At 37.4% G+C, this 19,428-nt stretch overlaps 1 protein-coding gene across 5 annotated transcripts in view; it reads left to right on the top strand.

Moving 5' to 3' along the window:
• Positions 1 to 19,428, top strand: part of ZFR (zinc finger RNA binding protein) — an 83,741-nt gene that overhangs the window by 42,957 nt on the left and 21,356 nt on the right. For all 5 annotated transcript variants that reach the window (XR_011381989.2, XR_011381988.2, XM_002714107.6 and 2 more), the window contains 9 exons: positions 2,196 to 2,443; positions 5,198 to 5,389; positions 6,090 to 6,381; positions 8,374 to 8,570; positions 10,823 to 10,942; positions 12,728 to 12,873; positions 15,312 to 15,474; positions 17,029 to 17,234; positions 18,293 to 18,443. Coding sequence is in view for 3 of the 5 variants with exons in the window: in XM_002714107.6 (XP_002714153.1) it covers positions 2,196 to 2,443; positions 5,198 to 5,389; positions 6,090 to 6,381; positions 8,374 to 8,570; positions 10,823 to 10,942; positions 12,728 to 12,873; positions 15,312 to 15,474; positions 17,029 to 17,234; positions 18,293 to 18,443 (1,715 nt within the window). In the remaining 2 variants the exon portion in view is untranslated. The remainder of the gene's footprint in view (positions 1 to 2,195; positions 2,444 to 5,197; positions 5,390 to 6,089; positions 6,382 to 8,373; positions 8,571 to 10,822; positions 10,943 to 12,727; positions 12,874 to 15,311; positions 15,475 to 17,028; positions 17,235 to 18,292; positions 18,444 to 19,428) is intronic.

Genomic DNA, 19,428 nt, shown 5'->3' with positions numbered 1-19,428 from the left:
GAGGCTTGGGCTACTACACTCTGCCAGCCCCTTAATTAGGTTCTTTTTATTACATTCTTGAGTGACAGGCTATTGATAGGACTGCCCTGTAGAGAGTATTGACCTACAGCTTTTATTTTCAGCCATTCATAGCAATTGTTTTCTCATTATTTTTTGTTTGATTGTCTACCTATTGCTGATATAAGCCTACCTACTTCTTCCTACTTTTTTTCAGGTATTACCTATTATGTTTTCTATCTGAAAACTTCATAAGCATTTATATACCATCACAGTGTGACTTTAAAGCCTAAGAAGAATTTTCTCAGAAGTTGCCTGACTTCTTTCTCTCCTAGATATTTCCAGTTTGATTGCCATGATTATGAGAGCAGGTGTTCAGCACAGTGGTCAAGCCACAGAATGAGGTACCACATCTTGTATCAGAGTATCTGATTCAAGTCCTGGTTTCTCCACTTCCAATCTAGCTTTCTTCTGATGTACACTCAGGGAGGTAACAGAGAGTCCCAGATTGAGTTCCAGGCTCTGGCATGGCATGGCCCAGCCCTAGATGTTGTGACCATTTGGGGAATGAACCAGCAAGTGGACAATCTCTCTATCTCTCTCTCTAACTCTGCCTTTCAAATAAATTAAAGGAAGAAATCTCCAAATTAAAAGAAGAAATGTCATGATTTCTGATTGCTTGTACATCTTGGTTTTCAGCCTTCTAATCATATTTTCTTACATGTGTTTAGATATTACCTGGTCAGTAAATCCTAAGTCTTTTTTCGATGCAGTATATATTCAGGAGACTAAAAAGTTCAGTTCCCCTTAAGTAATTCTGTGTCATGGCAACTAACAACTCTTTCCTGAACCTTTTATCACTGTATGCCTCCATTATCATTACCATTTAGAGTTAAAATGTCTAACTGGAATATAGTGACTACACAGTCTACCATATTTCCAGAGATGATTGTGATAAAAAGTGGTAAGTTTTCCACTTTGCAAGTGGGCTTTGTCAAATTTAAAACAGCTATAAGTTGCTTAGCATTTTTAAAAGAAGTTTGTCAGATGTATAAGTTCTACAGTTTTTGAAACCCCTTAAATCACTGAAGATAAATGTATGTCAGTAATTGGCATAACCTGCTTATTTGGTGGACACTGACCAGTGGAAATGGATAGAATTGATATATTTAACCAGAAGACACAGTGCTTTTTCATCTTCTGGAAGATGGTGCTTAAGATTGGTCCCTCATTCCATACTCCTGTTATGCTATATTTTCATCTGAATTCCAGGCACATTTCATGAACTGCTGCTAATCTTGATTTACTTTGCCTCCCCAAAACAGTTTCTTGGTTTTACTAGTTGCAGAACTCAATCAGTAGGACTCAGAATCTTGAGTGTCATCTTTGTAGGTTTTCTTCTTTTATCCCTTTTATCCTGTTAGCTACAAATCATGTGAGATCTTATTTACCAAGTATTTTTGTTTTGTTTTCCTGTCTAGTATCCTAGTAAAGATTGTTCCTCAAATCCAACACTTTTTTTTTTTTTTTTTTTTAAGATTTATTTACTTGAAAGGCAGAGTTAGAGACAGAGATTTTCCATCTGCTGTTTCACTCCCCAGATGGCCACAATAGCCAGAGCTGGGCCTATCTGAAGCTTGGAGCCAAGAGCTTCCTCTGGGTCTCCTATAAGAGTCCCAAGTGCGTGGGCCATCCTCCACTGCCCTCCCAGGTGCATTAGCAGATAGTTGGATTGGAAGTAGAGCAGCTGGGACTTGTGAACCGTCAGCCATATGAGATGCTGGTATCACAGGCAGTGGCTTTACCTGCTATGCCACAGTGCTGGCTCCAGATCCAACACTTCTTAAAATTATGTTTGCAGGGTTTTTATTTAGGGAAATAGTAATAGATTTTGTAACCTCATAAATTTGTCCAACAGTCTTAATATGTTCTTTCAGTTGAACTTTAAGCCTCTTAAAGGTAGAGACTAAATCTTACACTTTCTTTATACCTCCATAATACTTGGCATGTATTGAGTCAGTACTTAGTGAATAACATAGTTCGAAAGAATATATTTTCTGGGTTCTGTAAGATATATTTTTAAATATGTATATGTAGATACTATCCTTACAGACAGGATTTATTGAATTAAATTAATAACTTAAGTTTCACTTGTCCTTTTATAATTATATAACTTGATCTTTGGTTTTATTTGTAAGGTACATCTTATTCAGGTTATGAAGCAGCAGTGTATTCAGCTGCATCTTCCTACTACCAACAGCAGCAGCAGCAACAGAAGCAGGCGGCGGCAGCAGCTGCTGCTGCTGCTGCAACAGCTGCCTGGACAGGGACCACCTTTACTAAAAAAGCACCATTCCAAAATAAACAACTGAAACCAAAACAGCCTCCGAAACCACCCCAGATTCACTATTGTGATGTTTGTAAGATCAGCTGTGCTGGACCACAGGTACTTCTGTTACGTATTTTACAATGCAGTCTCAATTATCTTTGACAGTTAAGTATGGTTGATAATTCTCTCTCTTGTGCCTGCAAAGTTTATATTTTCTTCTAGCTAATGCATACATACAGTTAGCTTTGTATCCATAGGTTCCCTATCTGCAGATTCAGTCCAGTGGCAGATCAAAAATATTTGAAAAATAGATGTCTGTACTAAACATGTACAGACCTTTTCCTTATCAATATTCCCTAAATAATGCCGTTCAACTATTTATGCAAGCAGTTACATTGTATTGGGTATTAAAAGTAATCTGGAGATGATTTAACCTGCATATGAGGACGTGGATAGGATATTTGCAGTTACTATGCCATTTTATTTAAGAGACTAGAGCATATGCACATTTTGGTAATCAGTCCTCCACAGATAGCAGTGGATAAGTCTTGTTCACGAAATAGTCATTTTTTTAAGAGTTGTTTTTATTGAGACATGAGGATTGTATTTGGGTAGGTGAAACTATAGAAATATTTAGGAACAGAAATAAGAAATGGACAAATAGCTTTTTTCAGGAAGGCTACTTTACTCTCTAAACCTAAAAGTTTTATGTTGAATTAATTAGGCTTTGAGGGTAAAATTAATTTTTATGATTTTTTTCCCATTAGCATCCATAACTTACTATGTAAAGCCTTTTACAGAATTCTTAATTGATTACCAATAATGTGTCGTTTTCAGGTTTCTGTTTTTAGTGAGATTGACTTTTGTATATGCTTTATGGAATGTTACTTATTTCTGTAGTCATCCATGAAGACAATGGGAACTTTGGGAAGAAGAAAGATGTCAGGGTCTTTTTCAAAAATAACAAGTAATGAAGAATTATAAGACCTTTATTATTCTTATGGTTTGTTTCCTGAGTCTAAATCCCTTCTCAATCTTAACTTGTTTTTACTCTGACTTTATATAAAAGTTTAGTAAGCAGCTTGGCAGATAAGATGTATTATTCAAAAAGCAAAGATCAAATTTTGACTTTCTGGTGGTTTCTTCAAGTTCTGTCCATCTCCCACCTCTGATCTACCTGTGTCCATTCTTTGTAATTTACTGGATTAGTTCTATTTTCAATGTTAAATTTGAGGTGTGTTGTCAATTTCTGGCATTCTCTGAGTTATACCAAATTTAGGGAACATTTAAATATATGTGGGTAAATAGATAAAACTCTCCTTCTCCCTGGTAATATAAGAAGAAATGTTTTTATTGTGGTTACATGGTTGGTAAGGACGAGTTAGAGAATGTTTGCAGGGATCCAGAGTAAACATGAAAGAGAACAAGGATGTTGGTTTTCGTATTGGAGGGGAGTATTTCTACTCTGTGACTGTGACTGAGTGGATGATGTGATTGGCAGCAGATATAAGAGATTTATTGACTGTGTAGGTTCCCTATAAAGGAAAAGAACATGATAGATTAATAACGGCATATAGAAAGAGTAAATATGAAGCTGACCATTGATTGGAGACAAGGAACTAGGTGATTACACAAGAACAAATGAGGGGTACTTCTTTCTGCACATCAGAGACATTACCCCCAAGGAGTTAAAGAACCTTAGAGAAAACTGTCACTGAGATATAAGAATCTTAGTATGGACGTAAGGGAAACTAAGTCAGTTCAGATTCAGATACCAAAGTAGTAATTGTCTGGGCCACTAACCATGTGACCTTGGGCAGTTAAATGCCTAACTTCTTTGGGCTTTTGTTTTCTCATGCAGTAACAGGAACTTGTCCCAAATAAATGACTCAAATTGCTTTGTGGAGCCACATCAGGCCACTGCAGATAAGAGAATCAAATGACTAGGTCTTAGGTTTCTCTTATTTTTTCCCCAAAACAACAATTCTCTGTACTTTTGCCTAAGATTTCATTTATGGAAAGGGTTCTCTTAAAAATTAGAGTACTCTGAAGTCTCATCTAGCTCTGAAATCTATGATGAATATATAATTTTTTGGTAATTATTTTTTTCTTAAAACATTTGAAAAATGAGGTGGGAAATAGGAACCATTATTGCCATTCAAAAAAGTAAAACTGCCCAACTGTTTTTATTAACCACCTATTATTTTAATTAACTGCCTCCCTCCATCATCTGCATGCAAGATGATGTTTGATATATAATTAAGCTATTTTGTTGGTTAACATTACCCTTACATTGGTTTTCCTTGCAAATGTATCCAGTTTGGGCTCTTCGGCATTTTAAATAAGCTTTTTTCAGGGTTTGATGAATTCTAACACAGATCCTGCGTCAAAATGCATTCTGAGTTAGGCAGGTTTTATAAACAAACATAGCTGTACATAAAGGATATTGTTGTCATATGTTAACTTTATTTTTTCTTCTAATGTTTCAGTTGTGTTAGGTACACTTTTCACCCCTTAATCCTATGGTTAGATAATTTCTTTGTGGAATGATCATTGTTAATAATCTGTTCAACAATATAGGTAAATAACATCAACAACAAAAAAATACATACTTTTAAAACTGAAAGCAGTTGCCTGATATTATAGCTGTGAATCAAAATACTTTGTAACCCAAAGCATTTTCTTGATAAATAATGTATATAGCAGTAGAGATAGATCATCTATATAAGGAATTCCACATACTCCTATTCAGCTGTTTTAAAAATTTGTTTAGTTCTCATTTTAAAATGAGCATTAGAGGTTTGAGAATTAAATGATTTTAATAACTTAGAAAATTAATGAAGCAAAATTTGTCCTTTTCGTCTGAAACAGACTTATAAAGAACATTTAGAAGGACAGAAACATAAAAAAAAAGAAGCCGCATTGAAAGCCTCACAAAATACCAGCAGCAGCAACAACTCTACTCGTGGGACTCAAAATCAGCTACGTTGTGAGCTCTGTGATGTGTCTTGTACAGGAGCAGATGCATATGCTGCCCACATTCGTGGTGCTAAGCATCAGAAAGTAGGTGTTTTTTTTCCCCACACAACCTTATGTCATACTCTTATTTTCTTTTTATTTTTTCAATGGGGATTTATGTGAAGGTGGCTTCAAATTTTGCTTTATAAGCCTTATTACATGCTTATGTAAGTGGATACTTTAAAAAGTTCATGGAAAATGAAATTAATAGGCACTCTTGGTGAAAAATTATTTTTGAAATTCATGCATACACAGTGTCTTCAGAAAGTCTGTGAAAAATGCATATTATGAAAAAACTGCATAGATTTCAAATTTTTGCACCAATGTTAATTCCATTTTTTTTGTGAACCTTTTGAAGTGCCCTCTTACATAAGGTCACCTCAAATAGTCATTTCTTAAAAAGGAAAAGATTGGAGACCTTTCTTTTTTAAATTGAACAGAATCACTTACTTCATTAATTGGAAGTTAGCATTTGGTTATTTTCCTCCTCTTATCTTGCTTCATTATGGATTGGTATGCATGTGACCAAGTCACTTTCTTTCCCTGTTTCCTTACCTAGTAGTAGATGTGGTAGGTATCCTTATGTGCTTCTCAGAGATTATCTTTAATGTAATGAGTTTGGTTTCCAAAAACAGAAAAAATATGGCAGAAAAATATAGTTTAGATTTTCATTTTATAATGTCATTCAAACAAACAAACTTTATTATACTTTGAGTTTCCTGACAAATGTGGTTTTGCTTTGTAGGTGGTTAAATTACATACAAAACTTGGTAAACCAATTCCATCAACAGAGCCAAACGTTGTTAGCCAAGCTACTTCTTCAACAGCTGTATCTGCTTCAAAACCGACTGCCTCTCCTTCAAGTATTGCAGCAAACAATTGTACTGTGAATACTTCATCAATTGCAACTTCTTCAGTGAAAGGTCTTACTACTACAGGAAACACATCTCTTAACAACACATCCAGCACTAAAGTATCAGCAGTGCCTACAAATATGGCTGCAAAGAAAACATCTACACCCAAAATAAACTTTGTTGGCAAGTACTGAAGATTCTCCATATTCCCACTGACTGTCAAAGTTGTATTTCTCCTCTGTTGCTGAAATGATCCTTCTGTTCATGCTCTTGAACCTGTTTCCTCCCTTCTTTGGGACCAGTTCCTTCATGTATCTGCTTGCTTTTCTTTTCTTCCTTTTTGTTTTAAAGTCCTCTACTTCCCTTTAGCTGTTCAAATATACCTGTCTCCCCTAGTCATTAAATGCATACACACAGACCTGTTTCTGTAAATCTTCTTAAGCTGTTAGCCTGATTTTTTTCTTTCTCTACTTCCTATCCAGTCCTCAGTCTGTTCCAGTGTTTCCACTCCCCCCCTTTTCTGAAACTGCTTTCAGGAGTCACCAAAGAACTAATTGTTAAATCTGATGGCTGGTTCATCCTGTTGGCCCCTAACGCTAAACACAATTGACTGCTGTACCTTAAGACATAAGATATTTCGTTCTCTGGATTATAGGTATACCCACCCCTTTGTCATGTGCTGTTATTTGTTCTCCTTTCTCCTGCGTGCATGTTTGCTACATTATAGTCTTCTGAAGATTCTGATGTTGACTCTTATCTCACTTGGTGGTCTCAATCATTCTGATGTTTGATGTGAAATTTAAAAGGTTTTTTTTTTTTTTTTTTTAAGATTTTTGAGAAGTAGTTACAGAGAGAGGGAGAGACAGAGAGAAAGGTCTTCCATTCTTCCATCCGCTGGTTCACTCCCAAAATGTTCACAATGGCTGGAGTTGAGCCAATCCGAAGCCAGGAGCTGGGAGTTTCTTTGGGTCTCCTATGTGGATGCAGGGGCCCAAAGAGTTGGGCCATCTTCTGCTTCCTCAGGCCATAGCAGAGAGCTGCATTGGATGTGGAACAGCTGGGACTAGAACCGGCGCCCATATGGGATGCTGGCACTCTAGGCAGAGGCTTTATCAGCTACCCCACAGCACTGGCTCCTACTTACCTTTCAAAGCCCAGTATAAATGTCATACCCCTTGTGAAACTTTTCCTAAGTAGATCAGCTTAAAGGGTTGCAGCTTCTTGCCTCTTCAGTCCCATAATAATTAGTTCATTCTTATCACAGAGTGATTACCACATTGTGTTGTGATTATTTGTAAATCTTGACTACAATTGTAGGCAATTAAGGGCAACTATAATCTTATTCTTAATATTACCAGCATGTTGTAGATACTTAAGTGTGTTTTTTGAAAGAAAAATAATAAAGCAGAAAAATTAATAGTTATGTAGTAATCTATTAGTTAAAATGTAAGGTTTCGGGGCCAGAGCTGTGGCATAACAGATAAAGCTGCCGCCTGTAGTGCCGGCATCCTGTATGGGCACCGGTTCGAGAACTGGCTGCTCCACTTCCGATCCAGCTCGCTGTTATGGCCTGGGAAAACAGTGAAAGATGGCCCAAGTCCTTGGGCCCCTGCACCCACGATATTCATATTTTCAGATCAGAGCAACAACAATAAAAACATTTGGTAAATAATTCTTGGTATAAGTTTGTCTGATTTTGGTAAATGATACAATGAAGGATATAGACAGTAATAAAACTTGAAGGATTCCATTTCCTTTAGTGGAAAACTATTTGAACTGAATTTTCAATGAAAACTAATAGAACTATTTTTTAAAGGAATACATGATATTTATAAGTTTAATTGTTTGGCAAGGAACTAGGGATACAAATCTGAGTTAGGCCTAGTCCTTACCCATTCAGGTACTTGCTGTTCACTTTTAGATACCTGATGTAATGAAAACAAAGGAGGATGAAGGTGGGCAGAAGTATTGGGAGATGAAGAAGAGAAACATTTCAAAAATGACTCTTTATTAGCACGATAAAAGTCAAGTAACTTATGTAGTTCTTTACATTTCTTATCTTTTATATATCAGGAGTTTAAATATTGGTGGAAAAGACCTTAATCTGACATTTTCATTTTATCAGGTTTATCACTAATACAAAAATAAGGTAACTAATTCTTTGATGCTTTTTAGGTGGTAATAAGCTGCAGTCAACGGGAAACAAAGCAGAAGACTTAAAAGGAACAGAATGTGTTAAAAGTGCCCCTGTCACTTCTTCTGTGCAAATTGCAGAAGTAAAGTCAGACACGGTGTCAGAGCCGGTCACACCTGCATCTCTGGCAGCTTTACAGAGTGACGTCCAACCAGTGGGCCATGATTATGTGGAGGAGGTAAGGATTTGAGAGTGCTGTTGCTGGGGAATTAAAAAAGGGAAGTTGGGCACTTGATGGCAAGCATGTTTCACATGTTAAATTACATTCAGTTATTTTATATTTAGTTATGAAGGAATATCAGTGGAATCTCTTGTTATTAAAAAAAAATGCCCTAGGTGACATCATTTTTTCAGTTGTTAGCTTTTGCATTCTTTTCCCTGTTTGTTTTTGTTGTTGTTGTTGTTACTGTTGTTTTTTTAAGATTTATTTATTTGGGAGGGAGAGAGAGAAGTCATCCATCAGGTTAACTCCCCAGATAGCCACAACGGCTGAAGCTGGGCTGATCCAAAGCCAGTAGCCAGGAGGTTCTTCCGTGTCTCCCATGTGGGTGCAAGGGCCTAAGCACTTGGACCATCTTCTCTCCCAGGCCATAGCAGAGAGCTGGATTGAAAGTGGGACAGCCAGGACTCAAACCAGCACCTGTCTAAGATGCTAGCACTGCAGGTGGCAACTTTACCTGCTTCACCATAGCACACACCTTCCTTTTCCCTGTTAACACTGCAAGGCTTTTAATATACCCTTCAACTATGACAAAAAATAAAAAGCTTAAAAATTATGAGCAGCAAAAATGTTGATGGAAAAGGATAACATATCTCCTTTTGAACAGTCACTTACCAAAATTAAGGTTATTGATTTAACAGGTCCTGTTTATTTGGTTTCTCCAGTGAATAGAAAACTATTTCTATTTTACAAGTAAACTCAGTAAAACAGAGGAGTGAAGGTGTATCAGAGAGGATTGAATAAATACTAAATAAATAACTGCTTTTACCCAGAAGACTGTACAGTGGTAGAACACTACCATTTATTGTAAATCATGTATAGGTTTTCTGAGTTGTGAGGATTAGGTGAAATAAAGTTGTCTAGCATAGTACTTCAGAAATAGAGGGTTTTTGGTAAATCTTTCATTCTTTTTCTATTTGAGTAGTTCACAGACAAATCTAACTTAAAGTTATATTGATCATCTAAAAAAAAGATATTCAAAAGGGGTTTAGCATTGTGGCTTAGTGGGTTAAGATGCCACCCTTGATGTTGGCATCCCACATGGGTACACATTTAAGTCCCAGCTGCTCCACTTCTGTCCAGCTCCCTGTTATTGTGCTTGGGAAAGCAGAGGAAGATGGCTCAAGTGTTTGGGCACCTGTCACTGGAAGAAACTCCTGGCTTTGACCTGGCCCAGCTTCCACTATTGTGGTCATTTGAAGACCTCTCTGTCATTCTGCCTTTTAAATGAATATATAAATTCTTTTAAAAAAATTAAAAAAAAAAAAACTTAGTCCCCCTCCCCCCAATTTCTGATGATTTTGGTTAAATAATCCTAAATTTAACGGTGGTTTTTTTTTTTCAGTTTTCACCATCCCTGCATATATAGCCAGTTTTAATACTTGCAGAGTTTGAATCTGGTATTAGTCATAAACCCCATACTAACATACTAGTTTATTTGTTCTCCTGATCATTCAGTTGGAAAAACTTTGTATAAAACTGTACTTATAAAATCTTGAGATTTGAGAAATTTATATACCAAAATAATGCTTTTAATTATATTTATCTCCAACTGCAGGAAGAGTACCTAGCCAAAAGCCAGGTATTCAATTAATTGTCAAAGAATTTACGGTATCTAGTACATATAAATACTTTACATTTAGATGTTTTAGAGCAGCATTAAAATGTAAGGTAATTACAAAAACAAATATATGGGGCCAGCACCATGGCTCACTTGGTTAATCCTCCGCCTGTGTTGCCGGCATCCCATATGGGCGCCAGGTTCTAGTCCCAGTTGCTCCTTTTCCAGTCCAGCTCTCTGCTGTGGCCCGGGAAGGCAGTGGAGGATGGCCCAAGTGCTTGGGCCCCTGCACATGCATAGGAGACCAGGAGGAAGCACCTGGCTCCTGGCTTCAGATCGGCATAGCTCCTGACGTAGCGGCCATTTGGGGAGTGAACCAACAGAAGGAAGACCTTTCTCTGTCTCTCTCTCTCTCTCACTGCCTAACTCTGTCAAAAGCAAATATATGCTAACACATGTTGCATGCTAGAACTAAAAATTCCAAGTTTTAGTCCAGTTTTTATCCTTTTAAAATATTTTTTTGCATTGTCATCTTTTTTTTTCTTCTTCAAATTTTAATTGTTCATCATTTTATCAAAGAATCTGAGTTTGTTCATGAATGAAATTAACTATAACATTCATGCTGATGATTCTTTTTTCCTCCACCAAGGTACGAAATGATGAAGGAAAAGTAATTAGGTTCCATTGTAAATTATGCGAATGCAGTTTTAACGACCCCAATGCTAAGGAGATGCATTTAAAAGGACGAAGACACAGACTTCAATATAAAGTAAGTAAAATGTCAACTATTATCTTCTATTTTATTTTTTTACTTTAAAAAAAAAAAAAAAACCTCGGGACAATTTATATGCAGAAGGAAGCATTTGAACACAGCTTTCTGAGTCCATGAATTCCTGTTCTGAAATGATGATTTCATGTCAGAGATTCAGATATAAAATCAATACCTGAGTAAGCATATTCTTAGTTATACTAGGTGGCAAAATAAACAAATACTGCTTGAATCAGTCATGTGAAAAATAATTGCTTGACACAATAATAGAATCTCTTAAAAAAAAATGCCAGGTCTCCACCTACCTCCTTTATCTTGGTAGAGTACTCACTAAAATTTTGAGATACATTTACATATGGAAGAAAAGCCCTCTCATTTGTCTACCTTTGGGTGTTAAGATAAATCTTAAGGGGCAGTCATTTGGTGTAGTTGTTAATACACTGCTTGGGATTCCCACATTGCATATCAGAGTACCTGATTCAAGTTCTACCTCCTCTTACTAACCAGCATTTCTGCTTGAACACACTGGGAGACATTAGTTGATGGCTCACGTATTTGGGTCCCTGCATCCATGTGGGATACCTTAATTGAGTTCCAGGTTCCTGGCTTCAGCTGGCCTGGTCCTGGCTGTTGTAGATATTTTGGGAGTGAACTAGCAGGTGATTGATTATCTGACTGGTCTCTCATCTCTCTGCCTTTCAAATAAAAGGAATAAATTTTAAAAAATAAATATGCTGCATTTAAATCTTTACTGGTTTAAACTAACGTACTTGATTCATGTTTTGTTTTTTTTTTTAATACAGGAGTTGTGAACAAAACAGTCAATTCAGGGGCATTTATTTTACACACACACACACACACACACACAAACATTTTTGGGCTGATATTGTGGTGCAGCAGGTTAATCCTCTGCTTGGGCGGCCTGCATCCCATGTCAGAGTTCCTGTAATCCGTTCCCACCTCTGCTTCCAACTCAACTTCCTGCTTATTTGCCTGAGAGGCAGCAGAGGATGGCTTAAGTACTTGGGTCCCTGCCACCCACTTGTGAAACCTGGATCGATTTCATTTCTCCTGGCGTCAGCCTGGCTCAGCATTGGTTATTGTAGGCATTTCAGAAGCAAACCAGCAGTTGGAACATCTGTCTTCATTTCTTTGTCTCTCTCTCTGCCTTTCAAGTAAAATGAAAATAAATACAAGGAGAGTTACTGGCAATTTTTGTTTACTTAAAAGTCAAAGTTACACAGAGAGAAGAGAGGCAGAGAGAGAAAGAGAGGTCTTCCGTCCGCTGGTTCACTCCCCAGCTGGCCGCAACCACTGGAGCTGCGCCAGTCCGAAGCCAAGAGACAGGAGTTTCTTCTGGGTCTTCCAGGCAGGTGCAGGGGATCAAGAACTTGGACCATCTTCTACTGTTTTCCCAGACCATAACAGCAAGCTGGATCGGAAGTGGAGCAGCCAGTTCTCGAACCAGCGCCCATATGGGGTGCAGGCACTGAAGGCAGCAGCTTTACCAGTTACACAACAGTGTAGGACCCTGTCAAAAGTTTTTAATAGTAACTGAGTCATGTATTTTATCCATAGTAGGATGTCATTTCGACCTTGAGTAATTAAGGATTTTTATCAGTGTATCTTGAATCTCTATGATTTCTTTAAATATCCTGTTACTCTATAGGAAATTTACTCTAAGAGCCTCTATAGTGGGAAAGTCTATGGACTGTTTGCTTAAAAATACATGTAGATTGTTAGAAGCTGCTGCTATTATATTAAGTGTCTTGTCTATATTAACAGAAAAAAGTAAATCCAGATTTGCAAGTAGAAGTGAAGCCCAGTATTCGAGCAAGAAAGATTCAAGAAGAGAAAATGAGAAAGCAAATGCAGAAGGAGGAGTATTGGCGAAGACGAGAAGAGGAGGAGCGCTGGAGGATGGAAATGAGGTGCAGTATCTTCTTGTGCTAGCATAGTAGTAAGTGGTTCAGCGTGTCTGAGCTATTATGCGTAAGTGACTCTCATTCAGAGCAATCTAGATTTAAGTTATTGGCCATTCCTGCATTTGATATTAGGAATTTATGTGGTACATGTTATCTTACATACATAAAATTTATGAAGAAATAGGTTAGTATTATAAATAAGTTTCTCAGTTTAACTCAAGGAAAATAGAGCATATGGTTCTCAGAGAGAGAACTTTCCTAGAACATTAAGATTTAATGGATTCTAGACATAAATTCTTTTTTTAAAAAAATATTTGTTTATTTATTTGGTATAGTTACAGAGAAAGATCTTCCATTCATTAGTTGACTTCCCAGATGAACTGCAAAACCCAGATGGCTACAATAGCTGAGGCAGGGCCAGGCCAAAACCAGGAGCCTGGAACTCCCTTGGGGTCTCCCACATAGGTACAATGGCCCAAAGACTTGGGCCAGGACTTGAACTGGTGTTCATATGGGATGCCAGCATTGCAGGTAGCAGCTTAACCTGCTGTGCCACGACTCCAGCTCTTGTCCTATATTTTTTTCTGTGATAAATTGCTTGGTTTTTATTTTACACCTGTTACTGATTTTTACACAGTTATTACAGTTATTAACCTGTAATTATGTTACCTTTAAATAGTTTTGCTCTTCTGTTTTTATTTTTATGTACTTATGTACCATTCTTGTTCTTCATGAAGTTTCTGTGGCATTGGGAATTCTATGTACCTGGATTATATAGTTGCTTCCTTTTTGACTCATACATCAAGTATTAAGCATCTACTATGTGCCAGGAACTGTTGGGTACTGAGCATGAATTAATAAAGACCTCAGTGTTTATTTAACTTAAATATCTTGAGCAGTATTAAACGATTCAGAACTAGATTAAGTGCGTTTTTCCAGAAGCTTTAAACTATTGTTAAGTGAAGCAGAGGCTACACACTTACTACCCACGTGTAAGTTGAACTATGAATGTTTTATTTGATATACATAGTATTTTTTTTTTTTTTTTAATAATAATCAATGACCAGGAGGCAATTGAGCCTGTATTCCCTTATGGCAGGGGTGGGCAATCTTTTCTTTCCAGGAGCCATTTGGATATTTACAACATCCTTTGCAGACCATACAGAATTACCAACTTAAAATTATTCTGCTATATGTTTATTATTTTTTAAAGATTTATTTATTTATTTGAAAGGCAGAGTTACAGAGAGGCAGAGGCAGAGAATCCTATCTGCTGGTTCGCTCCCCAGAGAGCTACAAGAGCTGGAGCTGTGCCAATTTGAAGCCAGGAGCTTCTTCTGGGTCTCCCACACATGTGCAGCACCCAAGGACTTGGGCCATCTTCTACTGCTTTCCTAGGCCATAGCAGAGAGCTGATCGGAAGTCAAGCAACTGGCACTCGAATTGGTGTCCATCTAGAATGCTGGCACTGAAGGCAGCATCTTTACTCACTATGCCACAGCACTGGTCCTTATAAGTTTATTTAGTTTCAAGTCTCACCTGTGTTCCTTGGCTGAGCCAGAGTAAATGATTTTGAGTCCCCTGGACCAGTAGCTCCCCGCCCCTGCCATATGGCAACAATTGTTTCCTCTTGCCAGAACACAAGGTTTTTTGCTCTATCATAGTTCTCATCGCCTTCTAAATGTCTCCAGCAGTGAGGCCGTAATTTGCTGTTTATCACTGACTTGTACTTTTAGTTTTCCTCACAACAGAAAAATACCTTTTGTTGGGCTGTCGTTGTAGCCCAATGAGTTAACCTGCTGCCTGTAATGGCAGCATGCCATATGAACCCATTCAAGTCCTGGCTGCTTGACTTCTGATTCACCCCCCTGTTAATGACAGAAGTACTTGGGTTCCTGGCATTCTGCCATCCACTTGGGATTTGGGAGACCTGGAAGAAGCTCCTGGCTCCTGCTTTGGCCAGGCCATTGCAGCCTCTGGGGAGTGAACCAGCAGATGGGAGATCTCTGTGTAACTCTGACTTTCAAATAAATAAATAAATAATCTTTTTTTTTTTTTTTTTGAAGAAATAACTTTTTATCATAAATGAGGAAAGTTCTCTATTCCAAGGGGGGGAGGGGAATACTTGTTTTTTTGAGAACATGAAGAAAATTCCTAAATGTCCTATGTGCACTTTGGGTATATATCTTATTGGTTTGGAAGGAACGCTGAGATTTCTTAAACCTTTTCCTTCTGCTTTGTTCTCGGGCTTTGACATTTTGTTTGGCTTTTTTTTTTTTTTTTTTTTTGCTTTCATTTCCATTTACTTCATGAAATCAAATAAATGAAACCACATATTGTGGGGAAGAACAAAAGTGTTGGTTTGGGTGGGGTTTTTTCATCGCGTTTTGTGTCACTATTGAGGCAAATCTGTTCCCTCTTACTCTTCATTCTTTCTGTATTAGACGTTATGAAGAGGACATGTACTGGAGAAGAATGGAGGAAGAACAACACCATTGGGATGATCGCCGCCGAATGCCTGACGGAGGCTATCCACATGGTCCTCCAGGCCCCTTAGGCCTTCTGGGAGTGCGGCCAGGCATGCCGCCTCAACCACAGGGGCCTGCGGTGAGTGTCTACTTTGTTTATAAAAGGGCTGGAAGTTTAAGACTGATTTAAGAGGGGCTAATTTTAGACTTAAAATGTTATCTCATAATCTTGATATAAATTGTTGAACTGATTTAGCATTTTTCTTTCTTTTATTAGATTCTCAAGTCCAATGTCTTTAGATAAGGACCTCATGGAATTTCCAGGAATCTTTTTTTATTTTTATTATAAGCTAAATGGAAGCAGAGCTTCTGCCAGTTCCTTTCCTATTAGAGATTTTGTTGTTCCTTTGAATTTACAACTAATTTTGAAGGCAGCTGCTTTGCATTTGTGTTTATTCTTACTTCCTATTAATAGTAGTTTAGAATCTTTTCTATCTCTTAATGTCCTGACTGTCTAAAACCTACTACTTCTAAATTAAGTGAAAGGGGCCTAACGACTGGTTCAAGATAGATACCAGAGTTGATTTGTTAGGAAGATTATAGAAAAGATCTACATCTTCAGATTGTGTTTGCTATGGGAGCCGAATAAAAGGGTTGTAAGAAACTTTTATCATTGCACAGTCTTTTTTATTTTATTTATTTAAGATTTATTTTATTTATTTGAGAGGCAGAGTACACAGAGGCAGAGAGAGGGAGGATTTCAATCCTCTGGATCACTCTCCAGATGGCCACAGTGGCTGGAGCTGAGCTGAGCTGATCCAAAGCTAGGAGCTTCTTCCAGGTCTTATGGGTGCCAGAGCCCAAGCACTTGGACTATCTTCTACTCCTTTCTCAGGCACATTAGCAGGGAGCTGGATTGGAAGTGGAGCAGCTGGGACTTGAACCGGCACCCATATGGGATGCCGACACTGCAGGTAGAGGCCTAACTTACTATGCGCCAACCCCTGCACAGAATCTTGACAGTAAAACCTGAATTATTGAAAGTAAATTTTGGCCGGCACCGCGGCTCACTAGGCTAAACTTCCGCCTGCAGTGCCGGCACCCCAGGTTCTAGTCCCGGTTGGGGCGCCAGATTCTGTCTCGGTTGCTCCTCTTCCAGTCCAGCTCTCTGCTGTGGCCAGGGAAGGCAGTGGAGGATGGCCCAAGTGCTTGGGTGCCTGTACCTGCCTGGGAGACCAGGAGGAAGCGCCTGGCTCCTGGCTTTGGATTGGCGCAGCACACCGGCCGTAGCGGCCATTTGGGGGGTGAACCAACGGAAGGAAGACCTTTCTCTCTGTCTCTCTGTCTCACTGTCTAACTCTGCCTGCAAAAAAACAAAACAGAAAGAAAGTAAATTTCAGAATCACTGGTTTTTAAGGTTCAATAAGAAGCATTTTCATAGCTTTAGGCTATTTGTGTTATAATTGTTCCTGTTTTGAGGCAAGGCATATATATATCCAACCATGTAAAGTCTGGCATAAATTTTCATAATTTGTATTTTGATTTTTACTGAAATGGAAAAAGGAGACAGTAGTTTTAAATGGACATTTTGCATAAATTCTTATTATTGAAATCAATGTTATAATATTGAAAACAATATTATATGACAAATGTGTATTATTCATTTTTTAAATGAAATCACTTTTTTCTGTAGCCTTTACGTCGTCCTGACTCATCTGATGACCGTTATGTGATGACGAAGCATGCAACCATTTATCCAACTGAGGAAGAGTTACAGGCAGTTCAAAAAATTGTTTCTATCACTGAACGCGCTTTAAAACTTGTTTCAGACAGTTTGTCTGAACATGAAAAGAGCAAGAACAAGGAGGGAGATGATAAGAAAGAGGGAGGTAAAGACAGGTGTGTTCCTCAAGTTATTTGACTTTTGTATGTTTTTGGGTTTTCCTTACATGGATTCCTTATATTTGAAATAAAGATCAAAAGGCTGACTGCTCTCTGATGTGAGTCTACATTCCTTAAATATACTTGGGTTATATATTTAATGTTTTTAGATACTTTTTCTAAAATGACCAATCTATGGTTCTACCACCAACACACATAATCTCTAATCTTACAGTTTTACTCATTTAATTTGTTTATTTTGTATATGTTAATTTATTTTATATTTTGCAGTCAGCTGCTATTTTTGTTTTTATTTGTTGCATTTGTCCCATATTCAATGTTAGTTCTAATAACTGTCTTTAAAGAAAAAAATATATTTATTTATTTGAAAGGCAAAGCAACAGAAACAGAGTGAGAGACAGAAATAAAAGTTTTCCGTATGCTAGATCACTCCCCAAATGGCCACAATGGCCTGGGGTGGGCCAGGCTGAAGCCAAGAGCTTGGAACTCCATCCAGGTCCACATGTGCAACAGGGACCCAAGCCATCTTCTGCTGCTTTCTCGGGTGCATTAGCATAGAGCTGGATCGGAAGTGGAATAACTGAGACTCAGTGGTACTCTGATATGGGAGCCAGTATCAAGGCGCTGTGCCACAGCACTGGCCCTGATAACTATCTCTTAAAGCACTGACCATTAAAAAAAAAAAAATCCCAAGCTTTAGTAAGGTTTACATTAACAAATTTGTATTACATGTTATTTTTTCATTTTTCCTTTACCATTTAGAAATATTTTTGTTTTACATTAAACATGGCCCTAATTATTCTAACTTGTGAAATAGGTAACAGCAATGTTAACATCCTTTGTTCGCATTTGTCCCTGTGAGAACTTAAGTCTTGATTTTTTTAAAAAAATCCATATTGCTTCTCTAGTTGAAGCATAGTTCTAAAGATACTGGATGTTTTGTACTGTAGTTGATGAAAATTTTAATAGTATAAAATTTCATTGATTATTGTGTGTTTAGAGAATATCTTGATTGAAATTGAGAAATGTCATCATATAATTTGATTTCACCGCAGAGCTTTGAAAGGAGTTTTGCGAGTGGGAGTATTGGCAAAAGGATTACTTCTCCGAGGAGATAGAAATGTCAACCTTGTTTTGCTTTGCTCAGAAAAACCTTCAAAGACATTATTAAGCCGAATTGCAGAAAACCTCCCCAAACAGCTTGCTGTAAGTATTATGGAAATGTTAATTTTTACCCGTTGTCTGGTTCAGAAGTTTTTGGCAGGACTAAGTGTGCTTCAGTTTAAGCCTAAGCCAGTCTTCAAAATTTTGGCTTGACATGTTGAGTTTTTTGCTTGATTGTGCAAACTGGTAAAACTATTTTATACTTTGTCTTTTTAGGATTTTATATATAGTGCTTATATTTGGCATAAAGCCATCTTGCTAATTTATTTAAAAGTGTAAAATAGCAACATATGTCTTCTTTTTTCTGTTATTTTTCCAAGACTTGAATTGTAGGAAGGCATTTGTTGAAGATAGCAAGTGGGTTTTCTTAAATTTATAAATATCTTACTTATTTGAATATAGTTTTAATAAAATATAGTTACTCAGAGCTTGATTTTAATTTCTCTATTTTATCCTGAGTACAACATTCCCCCCATTAATCCATAGGTGTTCCATGATGCCCATAATACTGAACCCTGTACTCATATAGTAAGTTTTTTCCTACAGATATCTATAAATGTATAAATCTTAAATTTAAGTTTATTTATAAATTAGGCACATTGAGAATGCAACAGCAGTAACTTTGGATCTTTGCAGCCTCAATACATAATTTTTTTGTTTAAGTCAAAAACTTTCACCTTTTCACTTAAACACTGTCATCTCTTGGCATATCCAAGTAGCTAGCATCCCTACTTTGTGCTTTGTGTTACTTGAACATCAGCACTGTGATAACTTGACAGTCAGTCTGACAACCAAAAGAGCTATTAAGTATCTGCTGAGTGAGTAGCAATACAGCATGGATTTGCTGACAAAGGGATGATTCACATCCTAGGCAGGAGATGGCAGGAGACTTTGCTAAAATGGTGCACAGTTCAACATGTACAAATTATTATATATTTCTGGAATGTTCCATTTAATATTTTTGGACCATGGTTGACTATGGTAGCTGAAACTATGGAAAGCAATGTCACAAATAAGGGAGAGGCTA

This window comes from Oryctolagus cuniculus, chromosome 14, assembly GCF_051225735.1.
Source record: "Oryctolagus cuniculus isolate XC-2025 breed Fujian yellow rabbit chromosome 14, ASM5122573v1, whole genome shotgun sequence".
NCBI lineage: Eukaryota > Metazoa > Chordata > Mammalia > Lagomorpha > Leporidae > Oryctolagus > Oryctolagus cuniculus.
Note: the sequence above shows the minus strand (reverse complement) of the source record. Positions and strands in the feature narration are given on the sequence as shown.